Genomic DNA, 13673 nt, shown 5'->3' with positions numbered 1-13673 from the left:
TGATTTGACTCTAAGTGGACTCGATGAGAAGAAGATATTTAATTTCGTTATAACTTTCAAATTCAAAGATGTTCAATCGATAAGATTCAAAAGAATTTCTTAATGTTACAATTTTAATAGACATGCATTATCACGTTTGATCTCTGATGATGCGAGCAAGGTTAGAATCTTTGATCTAATCTCGGTTCAAAAATTCTTAAATAAAGGACTTTTCATCTCCATTTCTTCACGAGTGATAGAATATTGAAAGAAATTATTAATCGAAGAGCTAGAACAGCGTGGCGAGGGAGGAGAGGGAACGAATTCTGCGATCGACGAGAGTGGGGGGAGGGGTGGTCGGCATAGAAGGGGAAGATGGCGCGCGCGGGTGGAAAGGGAAGAAGGAAGCGAAGTGGCCGCGGACTAATTCGAAAAATAAGTCTCCGGCAAGCACACTTGACCGAAGCACGCTCGCCACGGAAGGGTGCACGCCTGGCCCTCTCGAGTGCTCGCGAGTGACAATTAATATAAACGCGTCGCGCCGCGTCCTCCTCTTCTGCACAAGTTGGCCAGTCGACTCGTGACCACCACCGTGCGTAGACCAGAGAGAATCCGCCCCGATTTTATCATGACGATCATTTAAAAATATCGAAACGGAAGATTTGTATAAGGACGATCGAGTGAGATTGATGTCGGAACGATGTCGAGCAAGGATTGTTCAATGGAAGTGAAGAGTGCGAGACGAAACACGATGGACGATTGAAGGGATGGGAAGCAAAAGAAAGCAAAATCTGAAAGTTGATCTGGTGAAAATTTGAACAGGAGGATACGGTGTGTCTTCGACAGAGCTGTTTTCGAATCTAATAACGCAGGGGGAGAGAAAGGAAAAATGTCGGATATCGTAGAGGACGACAAAGGGAGCGAGGCTTCCCCGAAACCGTCCCAATTAACTCCCTTCAGCATCGCCGACATCCTCAGCAGAAGAACTTCCTGCGCGGAGCGACGACCCTCCGAGTCGGAAGAGGCGCAAGGAGCAACGTCGTTCACGAGGAAGCCCCATCAACGAGATTACGAGTGTTCTGAGAGCGAGCACAGGGAATGTCAGTTGGAGGATCGTAATCAGATGGCGAGATTCTCGAGGCTACCCTCGCCGGATCTGAGCGTGGCCCGCGAGCTGGACATTCTGACGAGGAATCTGGTCCACGCCAATATCTCCAACTTCGGGACTATACCGCATTTGGCACAGGGAACGTTCAAACACCTCGAGAATCTAGGAAACATGGGTGGTTATCAGCCGGTGAAGGACTCGAGGGAAGCTTTGCAGAGGCAGCAGGACGAGGCGTTGGACATGAGCAAGAATAAATATTTGGGTGAGTGTTGAGACAATAGAGTGTTGCGACAATTTATAACTTTATCAAGTAACGAAGAAATTTTTAAGTAAGAAAGAAGGAAAGGAAAGTTTGTTCACGATCGTTCCAGATAAATTTTTGTATAGGATAAAAGCATCGTTCAAATTTTCTCTATTATATTTATATATATATATATATCGGATGGATGGGATAACTAGAGGCAAAATTACGAGGTCTGCAATCGGTGGCGATAACCAGATATGTAGAACTGAATGAACGAGAAGTTAGTAAGGAGTCGAGGTCCACTTAGAGTGGAAATCTCGAGGCCGCTTCCCTTCTGGGTGATCGTGTGTCTGCCACGAGGATGCGAGCTTAAGAGATCATTTAGGCCCCCGGTATCCTTGTAACAGGCGAGCTTTTCAAGGGTTTTTTAAGTTAACCCGAGCGCAGATAACGTGATCGAATGTAATTTTAGTAGCATAAGTGGTGCTCGAGTACGGCAGACGTCACAAGTGGCCGGCCACTCTGCTTCTTGCACTTGTTTCGATCCCTGGCCACACTGTTGCTCTGTCTTGGATCCTCGACGATCCGTGGATCGCGGCAAAAAACAAATTTAGATCAAGGTTGCCTAGATCGATTCCAAAGAAGTGACTTTTTCCTACCACAATCGTTCGAATAAACCAACTAACGATTTTATTTCGAGCGTGTTGAATTTTAATTCTTTTAATTCCTCAAAGTGTCTTTCGATATTTACGAAAATCCGTTTTTCGAAGAACTTTTTTTTTTCAGAACAAGAATTATTCTTGTCAATTGAAACGTTTCCTTCGTTCGTTTCCTCAAGTTTGTTTCGCTCGCTGAATGATTCCTCGCTTGTTCGAGGGTGAAGAGGAACAGGCACGAGCTGGCACCATTTCAAGGCTCACTCACGAAATTACCGAGAGTCCCCCGCCACCGTGCTCTCGAGTCACTTAATACGGTAATGGATAGGATATTCGAAGCGGTTCCTTAAACCTGCCGCCTAATAAGAAAACCAAGAAATTTCGCATTAAATTTCGTGTTAAAAATCATTATCGATCGAAACGAATATCTCGTTTACCTTGAAACTGAAGTTTGTGTAAAGAATTAATCGAGATATCAACGACTGATTCGGCCGGGAGGGGATAAAGTTTCGTTTGATCAGCGTTTAACGGGGGGCTGATCATATCAATTTATTTGAAAACGATGAGCGGACGCTTCGGTCGAGGTGCACCCCGAAGGGTCATCTCTCTCCGATGTAATCGGAGTGAGAGCAAACGGCACTTGCTGCTCTCGAACACTCTCGATGTAGGACGCGTAGGAGATGTTTGACGAGCGTCAGAGGAGGGACGCATTAGCCGGACGGGATGGCATAGAGTTGACGTCGAAAGTGATCAAATATAGATCTCTCTAAATGCCTTCGAGTCCCCCCATTGGACCGGCCATTGCCGATAAACATTGACGCAGGACCCGGGTATATACGAAATAATTATGATGTCACGTGGGTATGTGATTTTTTCAGCCTGTGTGTTTTTACCCTCTCCTTTTCACTTTTCTTCGCTCGCTGGAAATTTCATCGTTTTGTATCCGAGAATCTTACCGTCTTTTACGATCTACTTCTTTGTGATCTACTATTTGAACGATTTTAGAATCTACTAGTTTAATGTTTGAAAAGTTTTGAATACAAGTTTGACGAGTCATGCTTATAGTATCGAGAATAATAACGAGTCTAATTCGTTAATGGAATCGAAATGGAATATTTGGTAAATTTAAATTTTGTATTTACGAGTACATTTGTTTAAATGTTTTAGAAAATATGAGAATTCTTCAAAACTATAAGTTTATTTATTTATTTATTTTTTAATGCACGTAGCATTTTAATATCTTAAAATCATTTTAGAGATATTAATGGCACTCGTAGTTTCATAGAAATAAATAAATTTGTACGATTTATTTTTGATCGGTGCATTAAAATACTAAATCTGATACATGTGTAAAATTTCAAGTTAAATCGATACTCAAGAGGTTAAGCGCCATCATTTAAGCACTTGTTTCTTAATTCCTAGTTTTAGAGCTGAAAATAATTCATATCTCTCGATAAATCTATCCGTTTTAATAATTTAATATTGAGAAATATTACATAATGATTTTCAATACCTTTGTTTGTTCTTTCTTTTTTTTTTTTTTTTACTTAACTAATATTTTATTCTTTATTTCATCGATTTAATCTTATTATATATATTACGTATTAATATACTTTCGGCTTTTCTGCTTTGTGCAATAAATTTAAATGAGATTGGAAAAGTATCGATCATTCAAGGAAAATTATTTAAAAATAAATCCATTTTGTCAATCCTCCTTCACTTTCTTAAATTGAATTTTCTTTTTATACTCATTATAGGAAATATATATAATTACTTATATATAAAATGATTGATCAATATTTTTTTAATCCTTTTGATCGCACGAGAACATTATAAATTATTAAATTTAAAAATAATAAAATTATTTCATTAATATGGGAAAAAATTTGTTTAATTCATAAATAAAAATTACAGATGTATATACACTTGAAAGTAACACAACAAAATTAAAATAATATTTTCGGTTTTTTATTTTACTATTTCAAAAAGTTTATTTTTATGTTATTGCTAATTGTTTCAACTATTACAAATCTGAATGTATATATATATATATATTTTTTTTAATTTTAACACATCAATTGGGTATTGTAATTATTATCGATTTTACCAATAGAACAATTAAAATACAATATAATTCAATCATCAAACCGATTTTAAGAGGATACAAAGAAAATAGGTCCTAAAATATAAAATTTTATCTTTGTTCAACTCACTCAAAATTTCAATATGATCATTGAATTATATCATATTTTATCCAAGATAAAAGATTTAAAAAATGAAATATAGTGCGCTTCTCGCTCACTTTTTATGAAAAGTGACGCTCATTATAAATGTTTATAATAAACGCAACGTTGCAACGTTTATTCGTCCGATATATCTACTATGTTCGTAAGAAAAAGGAAAATAATTCAACAGGTGATTTTAGAGAACAAGCTCAATAATTGATACGATGCAAATATGCTGAAGCTTATTTTTCAAGTTATAAATAATTTATATTAAAACGAGAAAATAAAACCACCTCACTTTATTTCCCGTTTTACTTTATTTAATGCAAAATAAAATTGTTTATAACAGTAATAATAAAGAATCCTTAAATTTTCTTCCCATTTTGTTCAAATATATATTGCGTTTATTAAAACCATTTGTTATTGAACATTGTTAGAGAATAAGCAAGAAATGTATTGCATATTAATTAAGGAAATTGAATCCAAAGAAGTTATACAAAATGAGATTCTTATTAATTCTTATATCTCTTTTGTGTCTAATTATTATTCCTTGATTTTTTAATGAAATTCCTGCCTATATTAATTATTTAAATAATAGTTTTTTTTATGTATCCTAATTTCCGTGCAAGAGAAAACTATCTCATACAGAATTTTTTAAAATTGTTATATATAATAACAAAAAATGATAAAATCGAAATGTATAATATATATTTTATAAAATATTATCATTTATCGCAGATAAGATATTCAAATATTACAGGTGATGAAGTAAAAAATATAAAAATACGAAATTATAATTATAATAAAATAATAATGTCACTTTTATTTAATTATTTATTCGATAGAATCTTCAAATACTTCAAATACTATAATAATAAAATATACGTTTCATTAAACTAAAATAATTCTAAATAAAATATTTTTTTCACGTATATTATTCATATTATTCATATTAATAAATTTACATTCAAAAATTACACAATTTCTAAATACTATTTTTCATGAGATATCCAGTAAACGTTATCATTGTGGCACAGCTCCCTCTTGCACCGAGCCATTCAATTGTACTCTATTGAAAACGAAGCACGTTGCTGTTCCTGCCAAACAACTAACGTTCAGTGATTTTTATCACTTGCATTGGAAATAGACGAAACGGATCGACAAAAATAAAACAATCCGTTACCAACACGTTCAAACTATTACTTCCCCTTTTTTCGTTTTTTTCTTCTTCCCACAATCAAGCCAAAGAACGAATCGAGTCCGAAGAAGATACAGCGCACAACAACGGTGCCGAATTTCTAGTTAAAAGCTATTCTCCGCCTCGAGGAAACGGAATGACTGTCGTTGAATATTCGTCCAGCCGTGGGGAACGCGATTGCACTCCACTGCCTAACCGGTTAAACTTAGAGGAGAATTACCGTGGAACAGCAGCGTAAACATGTCGGAGTAGCGAGTGCACGTGTTAATGTTTGAACGAGACATCAAAAGCGGGCGGAACTCTCTCCGCCGCTTCTATGGCTGCTGTCTGTCGATGGTTATCCGTTTCCCCACCCCCTCATCGCCTCGTTCTGGTCGAAACGTTTGATTTATGATCGCGGTAGATCATCCATTCCCCCGATTCTAACGCGGGATTTGTTTGTACGCGAATTTGGAGAAGCTCGCTCCGATCCCTCTCTGTAAATCGAGTTTGTTTCCAACTCGATCGAGGCGGCCATCCTCGATCACCGCTCGATGCGTGACGTCTCTTCAACCAGCTTGACGATCATCGTCGAAGGCTAACGTTTGGTATTTTTATTATAGAGGACGGGGAGGAGGATATGTACGAGGCCCAGAATCACGGGCAGAACCTTCAGAGCAGGAAGAAACGGAGCAGAGCGGCGTTCTCTCATGCGCAGGTTTACGAGTTGGAGAGAAGATTCGCGGCGCAGAAATACTTGTCGGGCCCGGAACGAGCGGATCTCGCGCGTGGATTGAAGCTGACCGAGACCCAGGTCAAGATCTGGTTTCAAAACAGACGGTACGATAAGACGATCTTTTCTTTTCTTTTTTATTTCTTTTAATTTTATTCGAATTTAAAACGACACTTAGAAAGTTGAAAGTTGGCAATATCGTATCACTGTAGATAGATGTTTGTCAGGAATTTTGTATTTTCTTTCTTTCTTTTTTTTTTTATTAAATCGATAATTTTATGCAATTGTTTTTCGGAATAATTCATTCGATTGTGAGTATAATTTAAAAAAGGATTCGAAAAATATATTCAAGATTGTGCTTATTGTTGTATAATTTATTTTTCACATTATAAATAATTAATGACATAATTTAGAGAGGAAATTATTTATTATTGTTTATATTTGTTTATTTAATTATTGTTAAGATATATGCAGACTTTGGTCTTTTTTGGTCTTTTACAAAGGTCTTTCACGAATGCATAATTTGTGAACAAAACGTTAAATCATATCTTCTATACGATCTTCATCACAGTTTAAGAAACATTCTAGTGATATTTAGAGAGCAGATCCAGTGTACGAACATTCTAGTACGATTTAAAAAACACTTGTTACACGTAATCTCAACATTATTAACAAATTTTATGCAAATAAATAATATGAAATATACAAATCTATTGATAAATAAGTGATCATAATAAATTTTATAATGTACATATTTATGCACATATTTATTTGATACTTGCCAAATAAAAACTATAATTTGGAACATTGATACACATCTTTTCTACAACAATATTAATTATATTTTATATTTAAATTATTAAAGGTAAACAAGAAAGTTTTGTTCTTCTTTTTAAAAAAAATATAAAAATACTTAAAATAAATAATCATTTATGAAACTTAAGATACTGCCATATTATTCCATAGTTGCAAATAAAAATAGTTGCAATATAAAAATTTGATGGTGGATTATATTTAAGTTCATATCAAATTTGTAGATGTAATTTTTTTCTTTGCTTATTCTTATAATTGTTCCAAAAATTTTCCATGTTATTTGTTATTTACACGATTTTGATAATCAATATTTGAGGAATATATAATCATTATTTATTTTTCACTTTTGGAGATTCAATTTTTTTTTAAATTTTTAATTTGTTTCATGTTTGTTAAGTATCACGTGTCTTTCTGTAGAATATCAATTAAAAAATTAATCAAAATAACAAATTAGATTAGATTATTAGATTATTAGAGCATTCTTATAATTATGCAGCAAATACAATAGTCAAATAATTTAAAAATTCATTATTTAAAATATTTAATTATAAATGTAATATATTAAAATATTTTTCAAGTAAATTTCGGAAAAATAAAATAATTTCAAGAAATACAATTCTGATTTTAGAACATCTTACATATTCCTATAAAATTTTATAAATAATAAAATATGATTGAAATGTATAAATATGATTCACTGTTCTAAAGAAATAAAATCACAGAAAATTTATAAACATAAGAAAGATCTGAGAAAGAAAAGAATTTTTGAGACAATCAAATGAAGATATTGTATATACAACTCTTGTTAAATCTGGTCAATCACCTCAAGAACCAAAAATAAAGAGTGCATAAAGAACAGTTCATTTTCTGAAATTCAAGAAAATTATAAAATCGATATTTATACTTTTTTTTCTTTTTTCACAGATAATTGCGTACAATTATTATTTTTTGTATCTTTCGTTTTTTACATAAAAAAGATCAAAACTTTCTTAATTATCTAATATTACAGTTTTAAGTGGAATTAACAATTAACGATTACGATTAAATTTTTAATTCTTCTATGTTCAATGTATAACTAACAATGTATTAATATTCAAACTCGAATTACTTATTAAATAATTCTAAAATAAATGAGAAATACGTATTTTATTTTCAAAACTATTTTAAAATATCAACTTATTTTATCTTTTCATCCAAAACTTAATAGAAATGCATTTTTAATATTATTAATTGGTAATAAACTTACTTAAATCAAAAAAAAAATTCTGAAAATTAATCGTCGATTGCAATTAATAATAAAATATTTATAATCGTTAATTGCAAATAAAAAAAAATGATTAATATAATTTAAAAATACAGAAAAACGTTGTTCTTTTTCCAAATTAATTAGAAAAAAAAATTCATTTAAATAAGCGATTTGTTTGATCAAAAAGACCAAATTTAAAATGTCAGAAAGCAATTAAATAATTTTCAAATATGGATGCTATAAAAGAGTATGTATCTATTAAGATAAATACATACTTACATATTCATCCCGTGTTCGAATAATCAATCATTTGAATAACCAAACTTCGAATATATAATTTTTTCGTATATTTAATCAATTAAATCAATCATGTTTAAATAAATTTTATTTAATCAATCATTAATTTCATCAATTACGATTCTTCTTCTTTTTTCAAATTCTTTATTCAGGGTTAGAGAAAATTTGAAATAATTAGTATTTTGAAAGACAAAATATCAAAAATTGAATTATTTTCACAGAAACAAATTTTGAAAATATTAATAATTCATTATATTCTAATGAAAATACTATTTCGTATTTTCATATCTAAATCAAACCAAGTCATTTACTTTTATTGAAAATATTACTTTGTTTAAATAATAAACAAATATTATTCACTATTTAATTTCTACTATTTCATTATATATACAATTTTCTCATTTTGGTGTTTTTATAAACTGTTTATACCGTTATTAAAACGTTAAAGTTACAGAAACTGTTTATTCAAAACGCTCGAAACGCCATATTTCAAGCAAATTACCTAAAAAACCCTACTACACTTGAACTATGAATTTAAAAAATTACACGATACCGTTTCTTTATTCAAATATCTCGCCAAATATTCATTTCCATTCCACCTGTCTCTCAAAGAAACCTCGTCCCAGGAGGAAAGATCGATAAAACGAAAGAAAGGAGCAACAACGAAACAAAATTAACGAAATTTCTAATCCTCGATGGCCCAGGTACAAGACCAAAAGACGGCAGCAACAGGAGCTGGGGGCTCTGGTTAATTCCGGAAACGCGAGGCGCGTCGCGGTTCGAGTCCTCGTGCATCCGGACGAACATCTGAGGGGATTGCCACTTCGTGGTTCCGGCCAACTTCCCGGGCAAATGTCAGCCCCGCAAATTCATCCGGCGAACAAAGCGCTCGGCGGTTTCCCATACTACTGCCTCCCCTATCATCCCCTGCTCTGCCCGCCCCTTCACTCCACTCATATTCAGGTGCAAAACACGATCGCGCCGGACCTAGATCCGAGCCAATTGGCCAAGCTCAACGACGAGAAGTAAATCGAAAATTTCCCTGATTTCAATCGGATCGAATATTAAAGTGGTATTTCGGTGGCTGAAATTGTCGAACGTTCAGCTTGTATACAGGGTGTTGGTAAAATTTGCGCAAACTATCTTTCGGAAGGCTTCGATTCTGGAAATAAATGTAGAAAGTTGTTGGAATTTGGACGAGGCTTATTTATATCATTATTATACATGGAGTCAAAAATTTTAGATCAGTAAAAATATGTTTCAGATATTATTCAATATGTTATTATGTTGGTGATTCATTATTTCCAGTAATTTATTATTTATTAATTTATCTCTTTTCAGTATAATTAAAAGGTAATATTTTTATATATTATTGTTTGTACATTACGTTAAATTTTGCAATTAGAATTGTCTGAAAGGAATTCAAGAATGGATTGAAGTAGATAGGAAAATCGAATATTAAATTACAAGCAATTAAAGTTTCCTAGAATCGATCTTCCAAAGATGATCCACGAATACAATATATCCTATTGTGTCTAACTATGGAGAAAAGAGGGATGAAGAATTTGTTCGTAGTAATTTATAATGCAATTATCGCTTTTTCTTTTTGAAAAAAATATTAACTTACAATTGGCAGATATCTTTATGAGATTTTCCAAGAAAATTTAAAGATAATTAACAGAATTAAAAAACATCGACATCGTGAGTTATACTTATTATTTTATTTAAAAATTAATCGAATTTATTAAAAGAAAAATATTAATCCCTTTTGGTTACTCAAATTCATGTAATATTAATAGATTGCAAGCGTTTATGAAATAAAATTTTAAAGTATCATAATATATACATATTGTATATTTCAATTTCCCATAAATGCATAAACATTCGCGATCTATTTAAATTAATTCATTTAGCAAAATATTATTTCTTGCCATCTACAAATTTTAAAATCTCGTTTCACTGATCTTCTCCATAGTTGGACGATATTGCGTTGTTGTTTCTGGATGAAAGTTTTCAGAAAATCTCTAGATCCGTGTAAGTTATACTATAGATCGGGTTAAGCTAGTCTGAATTGAAGTGCTCGACTCTTTCCTTTTTCTAAAATGTTCTATTTAATTGATCGAAAATTGAAGAAAAAGTTTAAGAAGAGAAGGATGTTCGCGAACGTTGTGCAACTATTATTATTATTATTATTATTATTATTATTACGTAGTTTTATTTTGGTTATCTTTAAATTAGTCTATTTTCTGTCGTTCTAAGCGAGGAATTGAAAAATATTGACTGAGAATTAAATGTTAAAGATGCATACATACGCATCGATCGCAATGTAAATGTTCTTGCGTTCAACATTCTCTGAACGATTGTCTGAGTGAAGTAGGTATCGATTAAGGAGCACGTTACCGATTCGTCACGTCGACGTAGCGTCCGAACGCGTTAATTATAAATTTAAAAACGTATAAATATATTATATCGCAGACTAGGAAGAGGATCGTGTAAATTAGCGTGTAAATAAAAGTGTATAAAATGCATAATTTCGATCGCACGGTGAGTGAAATATTTATTTATTCTGTGACCATAGAATATCATTTGTTATGGCTGCCACGTAAAACACACAATTGAATGGGTATATACATATATAATATTATAATAAATAATAACAAATTTAATTTATTTATCCCAAATTAAACAATAAAATTGGATAACACATAACGTTCAATCGGTTTTTGATACCGATATATTAATTTTTTTTTAACTTAAGCTTATGCTTGTGTGCTTTTATTTCTTTATCTCACTGTTTCAAAATTTCTTCGATCCTTCGCATTATCCTTTTATTTCATTAATATTCACAAATTTCACAAATTTTCCAAACACTGGAATAACAACGTGGCAGTTCAAATTTTAAAAAAACGATGCAAAAAGATTTTTTCGCGAATTCGATAAGAAGAAGAAGAAGAAGAAGAAGAAAGTAAGTAAAGTAAGTAAAAAAAAAAAAAAAAATTTAAGAGACAATTACGTGCAATAAAAATCGATCAACACTGACTGTATTGATTAATCATAGTGACACTAATATAAGCACGCGTCCAACCCAAAGCTCCGATCGTTTCTGCGTACCTATGTGATCATACAGATTTATCTCGAAATATATACGTGGTTCATTAAGAAAACAGATCAAGTGTTTCTTCTTACTTGCAACACCCTTTTGACGAGTCACTCGTCTACACGTCGCAACTACGCGGATCGTAAAAACTTGACGTGCTTGACCCGAGACATCTTCCAAAGAAGTATCTCCTTTTTTCTGGATCCCTCGTTGCGAGCTCATTTATGCTCGTGTGTGTGTGTGTGTGTGTGTTGAAACGTCGGCATTTTTTCTCCTGTTACACGAGAGTTTACCATTTAATCGTTGAAAAAATAAAAACTGTGTTAGAAAACGAGTTATATACACTTTGAGACAAATATTACTTTTCAAAACTATTAAAATTTAAAGAATTCTTTCCACTTTTTTTTTTTTTTTCTAATTTTTTTCAAATTTACAATTTCTTCGTTTCAAATTTCATCATTCGAAAGTTAAAAATCCTAGTTGGAATGATTTCTTAGATGATCGATTTCACCTTTTTCCTTCATTTCGAATTTTATCTTTGAAAATTTTCAAACTTTAAATTTAAAAAGTTATAAAAATTCCAATTGGAAGGATTTTTTCATTTTTGAAATTCTTCAAATTCAAAAGTTAAAAATTCCAATTGAAACGATTATTTAAAATCATTTTCCTTTTTCTCCATTTCAAATTAATATTTTTAAAATATTAGCAAACTCCAAATGTGCAACACTGCAACGTTCATTGAGAACGAAAGAATCAGTCAAAAATCAGTCTCGTTTCATCGCAGCCACGCATTGGCTCGACCAGAACGGTTCGATATCACGATACAGCTGGTGAGTGGTGCACAAGTGTCGATTAAATGGCGCTCGCGAAAAATCGGCACGCTATTAGTCGTCGGATGGAAGGGACTTTCCCATAAGAGTTTTAATAGCGCCGTCTGGGTGGGCCCGACAGACATCGGATATGTTTATTCAGACGTGGAGACGAGCAGACTTAACCGACGGATGGGGGGAAAAAAAGGCTAGATCTGACACTCATCTGTTATAAACAAACGAGTTACATTATCCTCCTTGAAAGGGCTTTTGCGCCTCGATCTGCATAAAAATGGAGTGCCTGTTCAAAAATGTGCGCCGCTATCGTGTGTCATGTCGTTTATGGAACTATTCTTTCTCCTTGAAAACGAGAATTTTCTTAATGGAGAGATGAAATGAGATATGAAGACACGGTTTTGACAATGATTATATTTGAAATGGTTGTAAGGATTATTTTCATTTAACAAATCTTTCGTACTTTAGCTGCAAGCAGAAAGTATTTCTACGAGTATTTATTAAAGCGAAGTTTATTTTAGTTTATGATAATCATAGTTTTAATATATCAATGAAATTTTAAAGTATTCTTGTTTTTATGATATAATATAAGAGAAAATGAAGTTGGTGAAGTAAATTGGAATGAAGATACAATAATTCATGATTTTCTTCATATATTACAAGGAAATTCAGTTAAATTAATAATTTTGATTTTGTTGAAAGTTTGTGCGTATACAGAATATAATGAGTTCTAAAGTATCTAAAGTATCTAAAGTATTTTTTTTTTATTGATGGAAATAGATTAAATGTCTGAGGAAGGGTAAATCTAGATACTCGAAACAAAAACTTGAAAGAGTCAATCAAAGAGTCACTTTAGTTGTAGTAGCATTAATCTATTTAACGACTCTTCGAAGAGAAATCAAGTAATGGTAAGTTAATCAATTATGATCTTTAAATAGAATATTGATAAAAAAAGATTATTTGATTGATTATTGTAAAATATATTATAAATTGTTTTATATTGTTATTAATGTATTTAATAAAAATATTCGATTCTTATTGATAAATTGTTTTATTTATCAAATTATTTGCTAAAATAATCTTTTGAGAATGGACGATTAATATGTCTTATATTGTGTAAATTTTAGAAATCGAATTAATCCAATTTATCTTAGTCAAATCAAAGGAATTTCGAAACTTGAATAACTTAAAAATCGAATTATTCGAAATTCAAGAGTTTACTGTATTTTCATTTACAAAGAAATTTTTAGAAAATTTTTTGGCAAATGGCAACC

The 13673-nt window shown here is 31.9% G+C and overlaps 1 protein-coding gene across 1 annotated transcript; it reads left to right on the top strand.

Moving 5' to 3' along the window:
- Nucleotides 1–420: 420 nt before the first annotated feature.
- On the top strand, nucleotides 421–11646 carry LOC100868146 (uncharacterized). Its single transcript, XM_003697990.4, has 3 exons — nucleotides 421–1349; nucleotides 6013–6229; nucleotides 9183–11646. Exons 1-3 carry the CDS (start codon nucleotides 869–871, stop codon nucleotides 9505–9507), a joined length of 1023 nt encoding a protein of 340 aa, XP_003698038.2. The 5' UTR covers nucleotides 421–868; the 3' UTR covers nucleotides 9508–11646.
- Nucleotides 11647–13673: the final 2027 nt, after the last annotated feature.

The sequence above is a fragment of the Apis florea genome, unplaced genomic scaffold (assembly GCF_048593485.1).
Source record: "Apis florea isolate Af1SG1 unplaced genomic scaffold, ASM4859348v1 contig_3803_pilon, whole genome shotgun sequence".
NCBI lineage: Eukaryota > Metazoa > Arthropoda > Insecta > Hymenoptera > Apidae > Apis > Apis florea.
Note: the sequence above shows the minus strand (reverse complement) of the source record. Positions and strands in the feature narration are given on the sequence as shown.

Coding starts and splice junctions, on each gene's coding strand:
- LOC100868146 (XM_003697990.4), top strand. CDS start 869: ATGTCGGATATCGTAGAGGACGACAAAGGGAGCGAGGCTTCCCCGAAA. Junction 1,350..6,012: donor GAGCAAGAATAAATATTTGG/GTGAGTGTTGAG, acceptor TTTTTATTATAG/AGGACGGGGAGGAGGATATG. Junction 6,230..9,182: donor ATCTGGTTTCAAAACAGACG/GTACGATAAGAC, acceptor TCGATGGCCCAG/GTACAAGACCAAAAGACGGC.